The sequence below is a fragment of the Nestor notabilis genome, unplaced genomic scaffold, assembly GCF_000696875.1.
Source record: "Nestor notabilis isolate BGI_N333 unplaced genomic scaffold, ASM69687v1 scaffold4148, whole genome shotgun sequence".
Taxonomy (NCBI): domain Eukaryota; kingdom Metazoa; phylum Chordata; class Aves; order Psittaciformes; family Psittacidae; genus Nestor; species Nestor notabilis.
The window spans coordinates 150,711-166,412 of record NW_009940429.1 but is presented as its reverse complement, the minus strand read 5'-3'; the positions used below and the strand labels follow the sequence as shown (position 1 = coordinate 166,412).

General features: G+C 40.5%; 1 protein-coding gene across 1 annotated transcript in view; it reads left to right on the top strand.

Moving 5' to 3' along the window:
- Window positions 1-1,958: 1,958 nt before the first annotated feature.
- The window catches only part of CLIC5 (chloride intracellular channel 5), a 69,935-nt gene continuing 56,191 nt past the window's right edge, over window positions 1,959-15,702 (top strand). Inside the window, exon 1 of the mRNA XM_010020332.1 lies at window positions 1,959-2,450. Within this exon, the coding sequence (XP_010018634.1) occupies window positions 1,959-2,450 (492 nt within the window). The remainder of the gene's footprint in view (window positions 2,451-15,702) is intronic.

The following is a 15,702-nucleotide window of genomic DNA, read 5'->3' as shown; positions in this document are numbered from 1 at the left end:
GTTGCTTATCAAGGCATGTTCAGAGCAAGTTGAACATATGCAGTTATTTTATTTCTAAAATGCATTTTATTTCTAAAAATGTGAAGAAATGCAAGTGTTTTCTTAAAAGTAAAAAATACTCATTAAAGAAATAATAACATTGTCTAGTTGTGTCATTTGCTTTCTTAAGTTTCTTGAGCTTTAGTAATTTAAGCTCATGATTTTAAGTCGTTTTTATCATTAATAGCTGGTCTTGAATGCTTCAAGTTTGCAGTGCAGATGACACAGCACACATTTCAGAATCTCTTATTTGGCTGAATTAGGTAAGAAAACATAAAGAGGAGATGTGATTGGTTCTGTCTACTGACAGACTGCCTGTGCCAGGCAGGAATTTGCAGGTAATAATAGTTGAAATTAAGCCTTGATATGGGTTAGGTATCCCTAGAGCTCTTGAGGTGCCCTCATGAGCTAAGACATCTCCTTGATCTCCAATACTTACCTGCGTCTTTGTACTGTGTTGCTTGTTGTGACTATGCTTTTGGCACTTTTGGGGTTATCTAGGAGCAGCTGCTGTTCTACAGTGTGAAGCAGCATGTGTTCCCCTGGTTGTTCTGTTTGGAGATGGCTGGAATTACAATCATTCTCTTTAATCTCTCTTCTATGTTTCTTTTACAAATCCAGCCTCACTGTGGCAGTACCTCTTAGGAAGTTACAAGGATGGGTCAGGAGGAAAACACTTTTATTTTACCTTCTCAACCCCAAAAGGTTCAATATAATTGGATCCTAACAATTCTTGTAATAATCTATATAATCCAGATGTATTAAACATCTAGATAAGAAGTCAATAAGGTCTGAAGTTCTCATAACTTTGATAAATTCAGATTTGGATTTGTAATGATTTTCAGCTCCACTGATTTCAGATGCTCTGGAATCTGTATCTGTCATTAATAAGGATGCTAATGCTGGAAGTATTCCTCTGCTTCAGATTCTGTGGAGTTTTCTGTGTGTCTCCATTCTTTAGAGAAAAGGAACTGCATGGCCAAGGAGGCTGATTATATTGCTGAAGTCAAGCAGCATTAACCCAACTTTGGCAGCTTGGGTCTATGTCGTATGACATGGAGATGTATAACCTGAATGTGATTACAAGTAATTGATAAATTAAGTATGCATAATAATAGTTAATGCTTATTCAGTGCTTTTCCCCCGCTCCTAGATTCCAGGGGAGCTCATAAGACTTTTTACAGTCTTGGCCATAGTTTATAGATGAGAGGATGAAGCTGTTAAATGTGGAGTCATTCAAGGTCAAGTGAGCCAGTGTCGAAACTGGAAGGAGTTCAAGACTGATGCCTTTTTCTCATGGATATACCAGTTTATAATTTTCTTGTACTTGTAGGGTTTTTTATAAATTATTGTGATTTGCTGATAATGCTGTAAGTAACCAGTGAAACATTGCAGATGATTGCTTGTTTTGTTGAGGCAGTTTCGCCTTGCTTTTCCTTGAAGCTAGGCTTTTGTGGGTTGAAAATATGAGTAAATGGGTGAAGTCTGCATTTCCTCCTCTTTACACAGAACGTGCATAAGATCACCAGTAAAACTGTTTTTGACTTTCTGTGAAAGAATACATATTTCTTTACGATAGCTTTGTAGTACTGATAGGTGCTTCAGCTGTTTGTCACTGTACTTGGCCAGGCTGTATCTGGATGAACAACAAATGATTCCAGCTCCTACGATATAGTTACCAGCGGTCAGATCAACAAAGGGGTTAAAAGTGAGACAGCCTATCTTTTGCTTCAGTGGAAGTGTAGTTGTTGATTTATAGCTCTCAGTAAATGATTGTTGGAGGTCTGCCATGTGTAGCAGAGCATTCAGAAAGCACACCACAGACTCTGCTTCCTCCTGAAGAGTGTTTGTCAACATCTCACTTTAACTGCAGTCTTTTAAGGTACCAGCAGGCAGGCAAAACTCACCAGCCAGCAGTCATGGAAGATCAGGTCTTTACCAATGTTTATCAAAATGTTAACACTACCAATATCTATGACATTCAGGACTCTAAAGAAGACAAAAGGGATAATCTTTATGATCATGCCCATGAAGATCCAGCATCTCCTTCTTCAATCACTACTCTCCCAGAGAGCATGGATAGTAGTCCGGACAGCTCAGAAGATAGCTGTAGTAATTCTGTGGCCTCTCAGCATAGAGCTGATGGGGAGGATGGTTCTTCTTCACCTTACCATGGTGCTGAAGAAGACCACCCATACCAGGAGATGGATCTGATGAGCCCAACTCTGGAAGATAAAGACGTAGAGGGCATGATGTTTAAGAGGAATGTGCATTTTCCTGCGGATTTCCAGTTGCGTCGGACCCGGAACACTTCTTCCAACTCTCCAACTTCCCTCAAGTTTCCTCTTAACAATAACTTTGGAGAAACTGACAACTTTCAGGAAGATTGTGAGATTTTCATGTTTGTAAAGGTAAGAGCTTGAGTGCTTCTAAGAACACACCAATTTTAAACCCCAAATCAATGTATGTGTCCTCCAAATCAGTAAAATACATCTACCCACTGCTTTGTTCCCAACTCTGCTGCCTGTGTCCTGCAGGGACCAATCCATTCACTTACCTCTTACATCTTAAGGTACAGAAAGAGAAGATTTGTGTTGTGTGGAGATGCCTGAGATTTCTTTACTTCAAGTGAAAGTCTGAATGTGGTGAAAATATTCTGATTGTTGCTGCAATTCATTTATTCTGTGAACTCTCCCTTCTCTTACAGCTGGGCTACTACTACTTGGTTCATTTAAGCTAGTTCAGATATCCCTGAATTTCACTATTTAGCTAGTAGCTATAGCTCAAAAGTTAGTAATGCTATGATGAAAATTAAATATATGATTTAGATAATGGCAATAAAATTTCCACAAATGCTCATCCCTGAACATCTTTCTTCTATTTCTTTCAATATTCAGATTAATGTGTTTCTGCGACAATTTTAGCATGGGTTTTTTTTTTTTTTTACTTATTTCAAGTTAGGTAGAAATTACTGAGGGGACTTTCATGCTTTCTCTAAAAAGTATTTTGTAAATACTTGTATTTGTAAAGTATAACTTAAGTTGCTAAACTATAAACACCTGTGTTCTTAAATAAACACTATACTTCCCTTCATAAAAGCTCTTGTATTCAGCTATTCCCAGTATTTATTAGGCCATAATATAAACCTGGCAGTTCCGTCTTTTTAACTACATGAGAGAAATTTTCAAGTTCTTGTTTCCATTGAACAGCACCATCCATTGTGAATGTAATGCTGTTATTTCTACAGAAGTCTTGTGAAGTTCATAACTTCTTAACATAAATGAGGTTATCAGAATCGGTTCCTTAGTTTCTCTGACAGGTGCTTTGAAAGCAGGCTGAGAGATTTCATTGCCACACATACAGAGAAGTGTTTTCAGCAATGCCTGTACTTGATTAGTTTAGTTTAGTTTTTTTAAATGAGCACACTATAACATTTGCATTGGTACGAAATGCTGATTGTTTCATGTGAGCGAGGGGAGAGCAGATGGTGTGGTGGACTCTCCTAATACTTCATTTGATTTCTCTTGTAAACCTTGGATTTCTTGGAAAACAGAGTTAAAAAGTTATCCAACATTTACGTGTAGGAGAGTGCTTCCAGAAAGTGTCAACCAAATCTTGGGATTCTCCCAAATGCATTAAGAAAGTTATGATTTAAATGTTTTTCCTTTCTGTCATTTATTCCTGTAGATGACGGGATGCCTACTTCCTGAAGTGTTTAAGGCCAGGTGGGATGGGCTTTGAGCAACCTGCCCACGTCAGAGGGGTTGCAACTGGATGATCTATAAGGTCCCTTCCAACCCAAACCATTCTATGATTCTATGAAAAGTTGATGTTGTTCCCCCTTCACATCTCCCTTCTCTATGTGACAGTCCTTCATGACAGCTTTAGTAGTTTTTGTATAAAGGTAGATAAATTATTGATAAATTAAAAACAAAACAAACACACTAAACCAAACAATCAACCAACTAGCCAGAAATGGCTGTAAGGTTACTCAGTCTTATTCTGCGTAAGACAAACTGTACAACTTCAGCCATTTTTCTTGAATTTCAGTATAACTGCAGTTAATCCAGTAGAAACGTGAGCATCCTTCAGGAGAGGGAGTATCTACTAATTGCTGGATCATGAACTGTTCAGGGTCCATGCTTACTGCCACAAGGGGGTTTTGCTACTGGTTTCTGTAGAAGTGGGCTACGAGAGCCATACATGAGGGCAGTTGGCCTTTTTATCTTTATAACACTTATACCAAATGACTCTTTGAAGCAGCAGCTGTCCTATTTTTGTGACTGAATCATGGTTGTTGCTAAAATTACATTAATTATTTGGACAAAGTAAGATCTATGGTGTTGGTTCTAGTTCATATCCCTGCTTGTAGTCCTGCATACATGTTTGAGATGTCATAGTGATTGAGCGTATTTTGTTTGTTAGCAACTACATGGTGTTAGCAATGGGAGTGTTGCATATGGCTTTAAAATACTTTCTCTCTATTCCTTATTCTTCCACATTCCTCTTGTTTCAGAATAACGATGTCCTCTCTTTTTATGCATGAGAAAAGAAAATGAGTGTGGATGTTCCTATTCAAGCAGAGATGATGGGTTAATTTAAATTTCTGAAAGGTGAGGAATATTTTGAAAAGAACAGTCCTGGGAAGGATTGAGGAAGTCTTCTTCCTTGTTTTTGTTGTGCAGAGTAGCTGAGTATCTCAAAAAGGGGCTTATCAGCAGCTCTAGAAAGAAATGCAAACTTTGAATTCTACTCACTTGCCAAAACATAAGTGCCTAGCGCCTTCAAGATGTCCTTGAGCCCCAGAACATCCCTACCTGGCTGGAAGATGAGACATGAGGCTTCCAGGTAATCCTCCCATAGGAGCTGGAGGCCAGATGGGCAGGGCAGTGGATACTGCCGTGCAGGTGGCTGACCTGAACTGCTGTGACAGCTTTTTATTCCTTGAGAAATTGATGACATTTCAGTTTGGATTTTTGCTTTTCTTTCTTTCTGGTATCAAGGTAATAAAGCACTAACTCCATGGAGTGCAGATCCAGCTCTGCTATCTGTAGTTATCTAGATAGCAAAACTCAGCCTATAAAACAGAAGGTCGTAGAGTAATATATAACAACAGTTGTGAAATACCTGAGGGCTATTGCTTCTTGCATGTAGGAACCAAATCTCTCAGTTATGTCAATGCCTGTTCTTCGTAGATTGTTCCTTTCTCCAATGGTCTCTAGTCCACCTGAAGCCAGTGTGGCTCTGAAATTGGGTTCAGTTTCTGGATTTGCTCTTTTCCGCAGACATTAACAGTGACAGGAGGACCTTTTCCTGTGGGACAATAGTGGTAATGACAATTGCCACTATTTATTTCTTCCTTTGTTTGTAGCACTAATTAATCTCTGTGAGTGGCTGGAAACGTGAGTGTCTGACAGAGGTCGCTGCTGACTGAAAACCAGAGGAAGTGGGAGGTTAAATGGCATCTGATTTACAGTCTAGCTGGCTTAGTTGCAGTGCACTGCCTAGGATAGAATTTCAACTTCATCAGGATATTGTGTTGTTGCAATAGGACCATAATTTCAGTGAGACCGGATAATCTTTTCTGTACCCATTCTGTGTTATTAGACATCAAGAAAACATTTAAATATCATTAATTCATCTTTCACTGGTGATCAGTACTTGATAACTATGTCATTGTCAGTTGGACTATTTCAGGATGTGCTATAAGATAAAAAATCTTGGCTTTCACGAAGGAATTTCCTTACCTTTAACAGCAAAATATAGCACTTACTAACATGGAGATGCTTGTGTGAATCCAGCATGTCCAGGCTTGTAACAGCCACCTTAATGCCCTCTCAGTAACCTTGTAATTTCTTCAAACAAAAGCCTTTGCAATGTAAATGGAAATATGACTGACAGGTATGTTACTGAGTGCAGAGGACAGCTTGACCTGATTGTACCTGTTGCTCAGAGGTCCAGCCTTTTCACTTGTAGGCTGCATTTCCCTGTTTAGCCATGTCTGTGTTCTGATGGGTGAGTTTCTTTAAATAACAACTCAAGCTTCAAGACAAAAAATTAATGTTTTCAAAGAATAGTCCCTCTATTTTCTTTTCAGAAGAAAATTACTGCCCTTCTGGTTTATTAATGTCCTTCAGATTATACCCTGTCTGTACACATTTGTGCCATTGGAGCACACTTCCCTGAAGGAAGGTAATTCTTCACCCCAAACAATAAACACCTTGTGTTGTGCAAACACTACCAATTTAATGCAGTCATTTAGCATTGTGAACATGCACGTTGTATCTCTGCACTGGGGTAACAGAGTTATGGATGCTGGAAGGCACCTCTGGAGATCATGTATTCCAACCCCTTACTCAGAGCAGGATTACCTAGAGCAGGTTTCTCAGGGCCATGTCTGGTCAGGCTGTGAATATTTCCAAAGGTGAGGAATCCACAGCTTCTCTGTGCAGCCATTCCTGCGTCCTACCCTCGTGGTGAAAATGGCTGATGCCAGGTGGCAGGTGTAACTCTATGTCTACATAAAATCATAGTAATTTGCCTTTTTATGCCATTTTAAGAATATTTTTTATAGTAAATCCAGTGGAAGTAAGCAAATATTACTTTGGTCTTATGAATAAGCTTAGAAAAAGGTTAAATGATTCATTATCTACCTTTTTAAAAGTGTTAACTCAGTGACTTAAGCAAGGAAGAGATCCAACAACTATTTTCAGTGTTCTCCACTCATGGCAGATTTACAGACTAAGATGCAACATGCTTAAGTTAGTACATGCACAGAAGAAATAACTAATGGGGAGCCAATATCCTAATGTGATAGGATGTTGTCTTTTTTGATAATTTAAATGAAATTAACAGATGTTTTTTTCTGAAAATAGTCTTACTAAAGACCATTTACAAGTACAATTAAGTATAGAAATACAAGCCTGGAATATCAAGTGATGTGTTTTCCTGCTCTCAGTCTTATCTAAACTATCCGTAGCAGATGCTTCTTTGAAAACACTCAGTGATGCAGATTGAGCACTTACCCCAATTAGTCTCTGTCAATGCTTAATTATTCTCCTGGGACAGAAATTTTCCTTTGTTAAAATTCTGTTGCTCAGCACTATGCTATTTTTCTACTTTAATAGATAGTTCCTTTCTGTATTAGAAGACATTTCAAATTTCCTTCAGTCTTTGCATTCCTAGACTAAACAAATTCAATTATTTCAGCCTGTCTTCAAGCTTGAGTCATCATTTCTAAACTTGAGTGGGTTGGGGTGTTGTGGGTTCTTTTGGTTTAGGGTGGGTTTTGTTGTTTTTTGGTTTGGGGTTTTTTTTTGTCCTTTTCCAGTCTCTCTCCAGTTAACATATATTTCTTAAGCTCCAGTTTTCAGGTATAGGTAGTGTATTTAGCAGTGCCCATAAAAATTACTGCAGCAAGCACCTCTTTAATTCATTATCTGTCCAACTCTGTAGTCAGAACACTTTATCTGCTGTATTTTAGCGTATTTGTGTATCCTTTAACCTTTTGTTTAGGATTGCAAAGTTCATGTTCTAGCCCTGATGTTTTCCCAGTAAATGCTTTTGTAATGGTCTCAACCCTTTGTCACTTGCCTGTTTGCCAGCAGGTGTAATGCAGTACTCTTGCAATTTGTCTGCCATTTGACTTCAAGAGTACTTGGTTTCTCCTAGTGGTGTGACCAGACTCTAATCACCCATCACTGAAAACAATATGGGTTTGGAGTCAGAGAATTGCTTTGATATAAGTCCTGTGCAGAGAGTAATATCACCAATGCTTTTGCTTTACCAACTCAGAGACTAGAGATATACCTGCAACACCTCCACATACTACACAGATACAACATGGCTTTATGGCTACCTCCTATACCTTGCCATGGGCTGTAGACTGGTAATCTTATATCTAACATATAAACCTAGTAGCAATGTAATCCTTATTTCTGAGGAGGAAAACTGTAGGGTCTTCATACTTTGATTTATGCTTATCTGAATTTCTCCGTGTGCATGTGTGAAAAGATTAGCAAATGGCCGTTCTGTTACAGATAACATCCAGTTCCCCAACTATCAGTCATGAACAGAGCATGTGCTTTAGCAGCAGGGCATAGCAGTTTGCTTAATCTTTTAGATACAAAGGGTAAAAGGCCTTGCTTCTGACCTCTGCTGAGTCTGTGCCTTGTTCATGCACCTTTTCTGCCTCTGGAAAGGTCCATGAATCAATTTTCAGCTGACACTCCCATGCCACCTTCAGCTTTTGGCTCCAGCAGCGACTGTGGCTGGGTATAGCACAGTAGCGTAGCAACGGCTTCAAAATACTGTCCTGTATTGTCTAGGAAATTGTTATTGCACAGTGATTGCAGCAATAGCAAATACAATGTAAATATGTAGGTCACACTGAGAGAAAATGAAAACAGGATTTATGTATTCATTTACTTATATTTTCCTTTTTGTGACTCTCTCTTTGATGTTCTGGAAATAGGACTGTTATCCCAGCTTGGGTTGTTCTTCTCTTTTGAAACATCTCAGCTCCTACATTTTACAAGAGAAAAATGTTTGGATTTGTGGATTATTTACTTCTTTTCTGTCCCTGAAAAATTATCTATGTAGTGGTACTGTCACTGTTAAATGGTTTCTGTCCAGTACAGAGGGATTTGTATTATTTTGGTTTGTTGCAGAAGTACCTGAAGAGCAGTTCTACTGAGACAGATGTTTTGCAGACACAAAGTAATAGATAATCACTGCAGAGCAACTCCAACTGATACATGTAAATATTTGGAATCTGCAAGAGGAAAGATGCTTTCCTGCTTGCTCTGGATAGCGCTTTGAGTAACCTGGTCTAGTGGAAGATGTCCCCCCATGACAGGAGGGTTGGAACTAGGTGTTCTTCTAGGTACCTTCCAACCCAAACCTTTCTGTGATTCTATGAAGGGTTGGATTCAGCTCACCAAGCTTAAGGTGTGTCTGTAACCTAAGTACATCTCTGCAGGAAGTCAAGGCTCCTTTCGTATCAATAAGCTATCTGAAATAGTGCAATGTTCATTTGTGTGGCTGTAGGCATGAGCTGCAGAGTGAGGTTGGTTATTTGATGGGCTCTATTTGTGCTATCGAGTAAGGGCCTAATTCAGTTTTCTAATCAGAGGCATCCAGTGCTGGTATAGATATCTTAAGGCTTCCCTCCTGGCCTCCAGCTGCCTCTGCAGAAGGCCATGGGTCTCACATTGATGCTTTCAAGTTTTCTGCTCTCCTGCAACTGTATTTACTGGTCCCTTTAGAAGTATTTTTCACATTTATGTCCTCTCATACACTGTGATCGTGGCTGAAAAGGAACCCTGAATATTTTTTCTGTATCAGTGGCAATTTAAAAAATATTTACGACTGTCTAATGGCAAATGTTCTGAACCCTTATGAAACTACCTTCTGTGAGAAAAAAACAATATGAGGTGTCATGTCACTCTAAAATGAGTCATTCATTTGTTGTCTAAAGGTGTGATTTTTATATTTTGATTTCTAGGTAATCCTTTTCATGTCAATTAATAACACAGTTATGATTGACTTTATACTGTCGGTACATCTCTGATAATGTTGTAAGACGTCACTGATCTTCATGAAGTTATAACAATAAAATCAGGAGTAGATGAGAAGTGAACTGGTTGGTGCACAGGTCAGGTGACAGTACAGGCAAGAAGTGTTTGAGACCGGGATTTTGATTCACAAGTTAATGGATTTTCTGTTGCAGCCTCCATGCAGTAACCTCAAAGCAATTTACAAGCGTTAATGAAGTACAAGTCAAGAACACATCTTCTGTGAGAAAACCAGTATATTCCCGCTTATAGGTTTACAAAAACAAGCCATGGAAAGGTAAAAGTCTTTGTGCATTTACCAAAATCACTTTTTTGGGGTTCCTGGTAATCTGAAAAAAATTTCATGGGATTGGAGGTGACCCTTGGGGACATGAAATAGAATCCTTTTCTGTCACAGACAGCCTCACGGTGTAATACATAATTCATTAACTGATCAAGGGTGATCTAAAAACTAGGTGGCCATTATTATTCATTTTGTAAATGTGTTTCAGAACATCACTGCTCTGATGGTTCAACACCTTAATTTCCAAAATGACATTTATTCATATGCAGCTAATACCTCCTTGTTCTTGTGCCAGCACGGTCCATTAGCATTCACTCTTTCATTTACTGCTTTTTAAAGTCATTTTAGGCTTAGATGTCCTCAGATGTTTTGGGGCTAAACCGTCCATTCCATTTTGTCTCCATTTCTGCCAGTCGTCATAGTAATCCCCTTCCACATGTCTTCTTTTCACAAAGGTGCCTTTTTTTTTTTCACAGCTGCATCCTGTCTCAGGTTGCTTCTACTTTTATAGCTAGACTAAACAAGTGACATTAAAGATTCTTCTAATAATCTCTTGGTTTAAGATATCTATGGTTGTTTAACTAAACACATCATTCTATTTGAGGTGAACTGTCCCGTTATAAACACATTAAAGTCAGACAGAGAAAGCTTCATTAATTTCTTGATGCTTTTCACGGTTTTTCACTTATTCTGACACCTGTTTTCCTTTCAGCAACAAAGTTTTTCTAACACAAGAGAAAGCAGGGCAGCAGCAGGGCATGATTCCCACTGTCCCATTGGTGTTAAGAGTGCTCACAGACACTGGTCAACAGTCTTAAGTTCAACAGCTTTAGAGGGCTTCTCTCTGGATCCTTAATTGACAGTTGGATGGAGATGTTCACTTGTCTGTGTTATTGCTCCTTGGGAAATCTAAGCATTTGAAGGTCAACACTGTATCACTGTAGCTTGAGGACTAGTTGAGAAGCAAAGGAAGGAGTAGAAGTTTTGCATCTCAATTTATAGGTATTTAATCTCTCTCTTCCAGAGGAGGTGGAGTTACTGAATGCCTTCTTTGGTTCAGTTTTTATTGCTAAGCCAGCCCTCAGGAATCCCAGATCCTGGAGGCAAAAGAGAAAGTCTGGAGAAAGGAAGACTCCCTTGGTTGAGGAGGATTGGGTTAGAAATCATTTAGGCAAACAAGTCTCAAAGGGAGCTGGCAGATGTTATCGCCAAGCAATTCTCCATCACCTTTGAAAGGTCACATAGAACAGGTGAGGTGCCTGAGAACTGGAGGAAAGCCAGTGTCACTGCAGTCCTCAAAAAGGTCAAGAAGGAGGACCCAGGAAGCTACAGGCCTGCCAGCCTCACCTCCAACCTGGGAAGGTGATGGAACAGTTCATCCTGGATGTCATCTCTAAGCATGTAGAGGAAAAAAGGGGTTGTCGGGGTAGTCAGCATGGTTTCACCAAGGCAAAATCATGCTTGACCAATCTGATCGCCTTCTATGATAGAATGACTGACTAGGCAGGTGAGGGGAGAGCAGTGGATGTTATCTACCTTGACTCAGCAAAGCTTTCATCACTGTCTTCCATAACATCCTCATAGGTAAGCTCAGGAAGTGTGGGTTAGATGAGTGGGCAGTGAGGCTGATTGAGAACTGGCTGAATGGCAGAGCTCAGTGTTGTGATCAGAAGTGCAGAGTCTAGTTGGAAGCCTGTAGTAGCAGTGTTCCCCCAGGGATCAGTACTGGGTATAGTCTTGTTCAACTTACTCATCAATGACCTGGATGAAGGGATGGAGCGCACCCTCAGCAAGTTTGCTGATGATACAAAGCTGGGAGAAGTGGTTGGTGCACCAGAAGTCTGTGATGCCATTCAGCAAGACCTGCACAGGTTGGAGATTTGGGCAGAGAAGAACCTGATGAGTTTCAACAAAGGTAAGTGCAGGGTCATGCACCTGGGGTGGAATAACCCCACGCACTAGTACAGGTTAGGGGCTGACCTGCTGGAAACCAGCTCTGTGGAGAAGGACGTGGGGGTTCTGGTGGGCAAGTTGTCTATAAGCCAGCAGCAATGTGCCCTTGTGGCCAAGAAGGCCAGTGGTAGTCCTAGGCTGCATTAGGAAGATGTGGCCAGCAGGTCAAGGGAGTTTATTTTCCCTCTCTACTCTGCCCTGGTAAGGCCACATCTGGAGTACTGTGTCAGTTCTGGGCTCCCCAGTTCAAGAAAGACAAGGACCTACTGGAGAGGGCCCAGCGGAGGGCTATGAAGATGACCAGGGGACCAGAGCATCTCTCTTATCTCTCTGAGAGAGCTGGGCCTGTTTAGCCTGGAGAAGAGGTGACTGAGAGGGGATCTTATCAATGCGTACAAGCATCTTAAGGGCGGGTGTCAAGAGGATGGGATCAGATGCTTTTCAGTGGTGCCCAGTGACAGAATAAGGGGCAATGGGCACAAACTGAAAGAAGGAAAGTTCCATTTAAATTTGAGGAAAAACTTCTTCACATTGAGGGTGGCAGAGCTCTGGAACAGGCTGCCCAGGGAGGTTGTGGAATCTCCCTCTCTGGAGATATTCAAAGCTCACCTGGACACGATGCTGTACAACCTGCTTTAGGTGAACGTGCTTTAGCAGGGGGGTTGCCCTAGATGATATCCAGAGGTCCCTTCCAACCCCAACCATTCTGTGATTCTGACTTCTGCTCACATGTATTTGTACCATTGTTGGGTTTATTTTAAGATGTATTTGATTAAAAATTTCGAGATCCATGTCTGAAGCATCTAACCCTGCCGTCCATTTCTCAAAACCTAAAGTTACTACAAGGCCATGTTTCTGTGAAAAGTTACCAAATAAATATACTGGACAAAAGTCCAGTATCAAAAATCTGTTGCACAAATTTAGTTGTGGCCTGTTTTGAAGAGGCACCAGTTTTTCTTCCCTTTCATTGTGAGCACATGGATTTGTAAATAATCCACAGTAAGTGGTTTCTAGTTACATAGTGCATAGTTACAAGGTGACATAAAAAAAAGCAGCGCTGTAAAAACCACACAGATTGTTTTATCTGTATATATATATCATCCCACAGGATTGCATACTTTAATGGACTTTATGAGGCACTTGAAATCTACTTAACTTTCACCAAATGTGGGCAGGGTGCTTATCTGTTGAATCAGTAACTTCATGATGGTCCTAACTATTCATGTACTTTGGTGTGCTGGCGCGTTGCCCTGGGTTAATGAGCCCGTATAAGGAACAGCAGCAGTATAGAGCAGCAGATTCACAGTCGTTTGGCTCCTCCCGGTGAGGTTTCGGGGTGAGTGAAGTTTGGTCGGAGCAGAGTTTCCTGCAGGCATCGGGCGCTGATTGGCCTTGCGCTGATAACAGCTAAAAATAGCACGGGTATAAAAGCGCAGCGAGTGGCAGCGCTGCCCTGGCATTCCCTCCTGCCTGCCAGCGAGGGAGGAGACCGTGTTCTCCAAGCCCCTGCAAATATGTGACCAAGGAACATTCTGCTGCTTCATTCCCCTTAACAATTAGCTCCTCAGTAAAGGCACACGCTGGGCTGTGTGACTCATGGGGGAAGTAACCAAGTTCTACTTCAAAGACACAAAAAGACACAAACTGAAGGACAGACTTTCTGAGCAGAGCATGACAGGTGGGCTGGAGGGATGTCTTTGGAAACGTGTCTGCAGAATATCTGTGGGTTTGCGTGCAATATACTCACAGAATTACCTGTATGAGGGGCATACTCCGTAACAGTAGAAATCTGAACACTTGGAAAAACAAACGTGGTTTTGTTTGACAGTGGTTTGACTAAGCCGATATTGAGGAGTTTGGGAGTCCGTTCTTAGCCTTGCCGTTGATCCTGGGGAAATCGGGTCACTTCTTTGCCTTTCTGTTCCCATCCAAGCTCTGCCTGTCCTCAGTTTTAAACTGTAGGCTTTGGGGGAACAGAGACTTCAGTGGTTGACTGCACTGCAAGATAAACCTTTGGGTATCTGAAACACTTTGAATGAATAAAAAAGGGACACAGCTGCATTAAACAGCTCCTCTTTGAAATTCTGGCAAAAGTTACACTGAATTGAAAACAGGGTGTAATTGGGGAAAGCATTAGGAAGTCTTTAAAATGAGTGGCAATATCAGCCCTATCAATATTAAACTATTCCCTCATGTATTTATTCCAGTGGCTCTGAGTCCTCTTTGTTTTTATGAAGTTTTGCACTATGAAATTTGTATGTGTAGGTTCCCTTTCATTTTAGTTATAGTTTTGGTTTGGTGTTGGGGTTTTTTTCTGGTTTATAATAATACACTGCAAGGTTTATAACATCCTGCAAGATTAACATGACCTGGCTAATTTGCCTTCAGTTTTGATCTGACATATTTTATTTTCTGAAAAGGTTAGTTATAACTGCTTAGCCATTTTCCCTTTGATAAGAACATTCAATTACCTTGTACTGTTTTAACTGAGAGATCTCTTGTGGCAAACTAGATAATTGCAGAGCATGATGGTTTAGTAGTTCTGTAGACTGAAGTCATCTTTTTCTGGTCAGGAGACCCAGCATGAGCAGAGGTGGTAGAAACTCCTGCAGTGGCTTCCACCTAATTGAGATACAGAACTGAGAGGAGTCAATGCTTACAGCACACCTAACTTCACCCTTCTGAACTCTTTGCTTTTCCTCTCTGAAAGCCAGTTTTCTGAGCTAACATGTAGCCAAGAGATAACCTCAGGGTCCCTTATTGATGCCATCCTCTGCAGGGGAATTTAGGCTTCTCTCAACATCACGGGATAGCTTTATATATATTTATTAGTTAGTCTGGCATCATTTGCTGCTTGACTAGGAATGGGTAGAAGTTGCTAATAATGAGTAAAGGGCTCCATATCTAAGTAGCACTTTTTGAACTGATGTAGATCTCCCAGGAAAACCCCGTCCATTTTCTACAGAACTATATCATAGTTGTCACCAAGGTCAGAGCAGTGAGACTGCAAAGACGACTGTGGGCATTTTGGTGATCTATGAGGTTGCTTTCAGGCAACTGAGGGCCCACACCTTCCTTAGAAAAGGGATACTTCTGTGAAAATTCTGTGATTTTTGGGAAAATGTGAACATTTTTTTTAAAATCTTTCATTGAGCAGAAAGAAAAAATAAATCTTGCATCTCTCTAGTTAGACTACCCAGTATTCCCAGCTCTGACAGACTTAAACAAGACCATATCACTATTTAGACTGTGCTCAGAGCTGAATTTCACACTAAGATTTGCTTCCAGTCTTAATCTAAGCTTTTCTTCAAGAATTGCCACCACCATCTTTCCCTTAAGGATGTGGGACATGGTCTCTGAAGTCCTAGTAGCCTGTGCATGGTGTTCACTAATGGAAAATCTACTAAAGTGAGAGTGTAGTTGCAGAAGAGGTGTTCACATCTGTGCTCAACTAACAACATTACTCCGATTCATCCTGGTTGTCTGCATTAACTCTGCAGTGAAAAGGGTCCTCCAGCAAAGAAAAACTGAAATGAGATACCGCTAAGTCAACATCAGGTGATTCAAGACGTTGAACTCTTATGTTGAAGAAAGAAGGAAAAAAACCCCAAACAACGCACCATTCATTTAATAACAGCTTGAGGTAATGCACTAAGGAAAGTGAGCTTGTTCATTGGCAAACTTTGTGGAAACCTTATCACAGAAATACCGAAAGGTGAAATGAAAAATGAGTGAGGGCAATTTTCTAAGGAGAATGGAAGACTTCTGCAGTGCACTGTAAGGCTCCAGGTCAGCCACCTGCATAAACCCAGGTGTACGGCACTGCCATTGAGGGGGTGGACCATAACATAT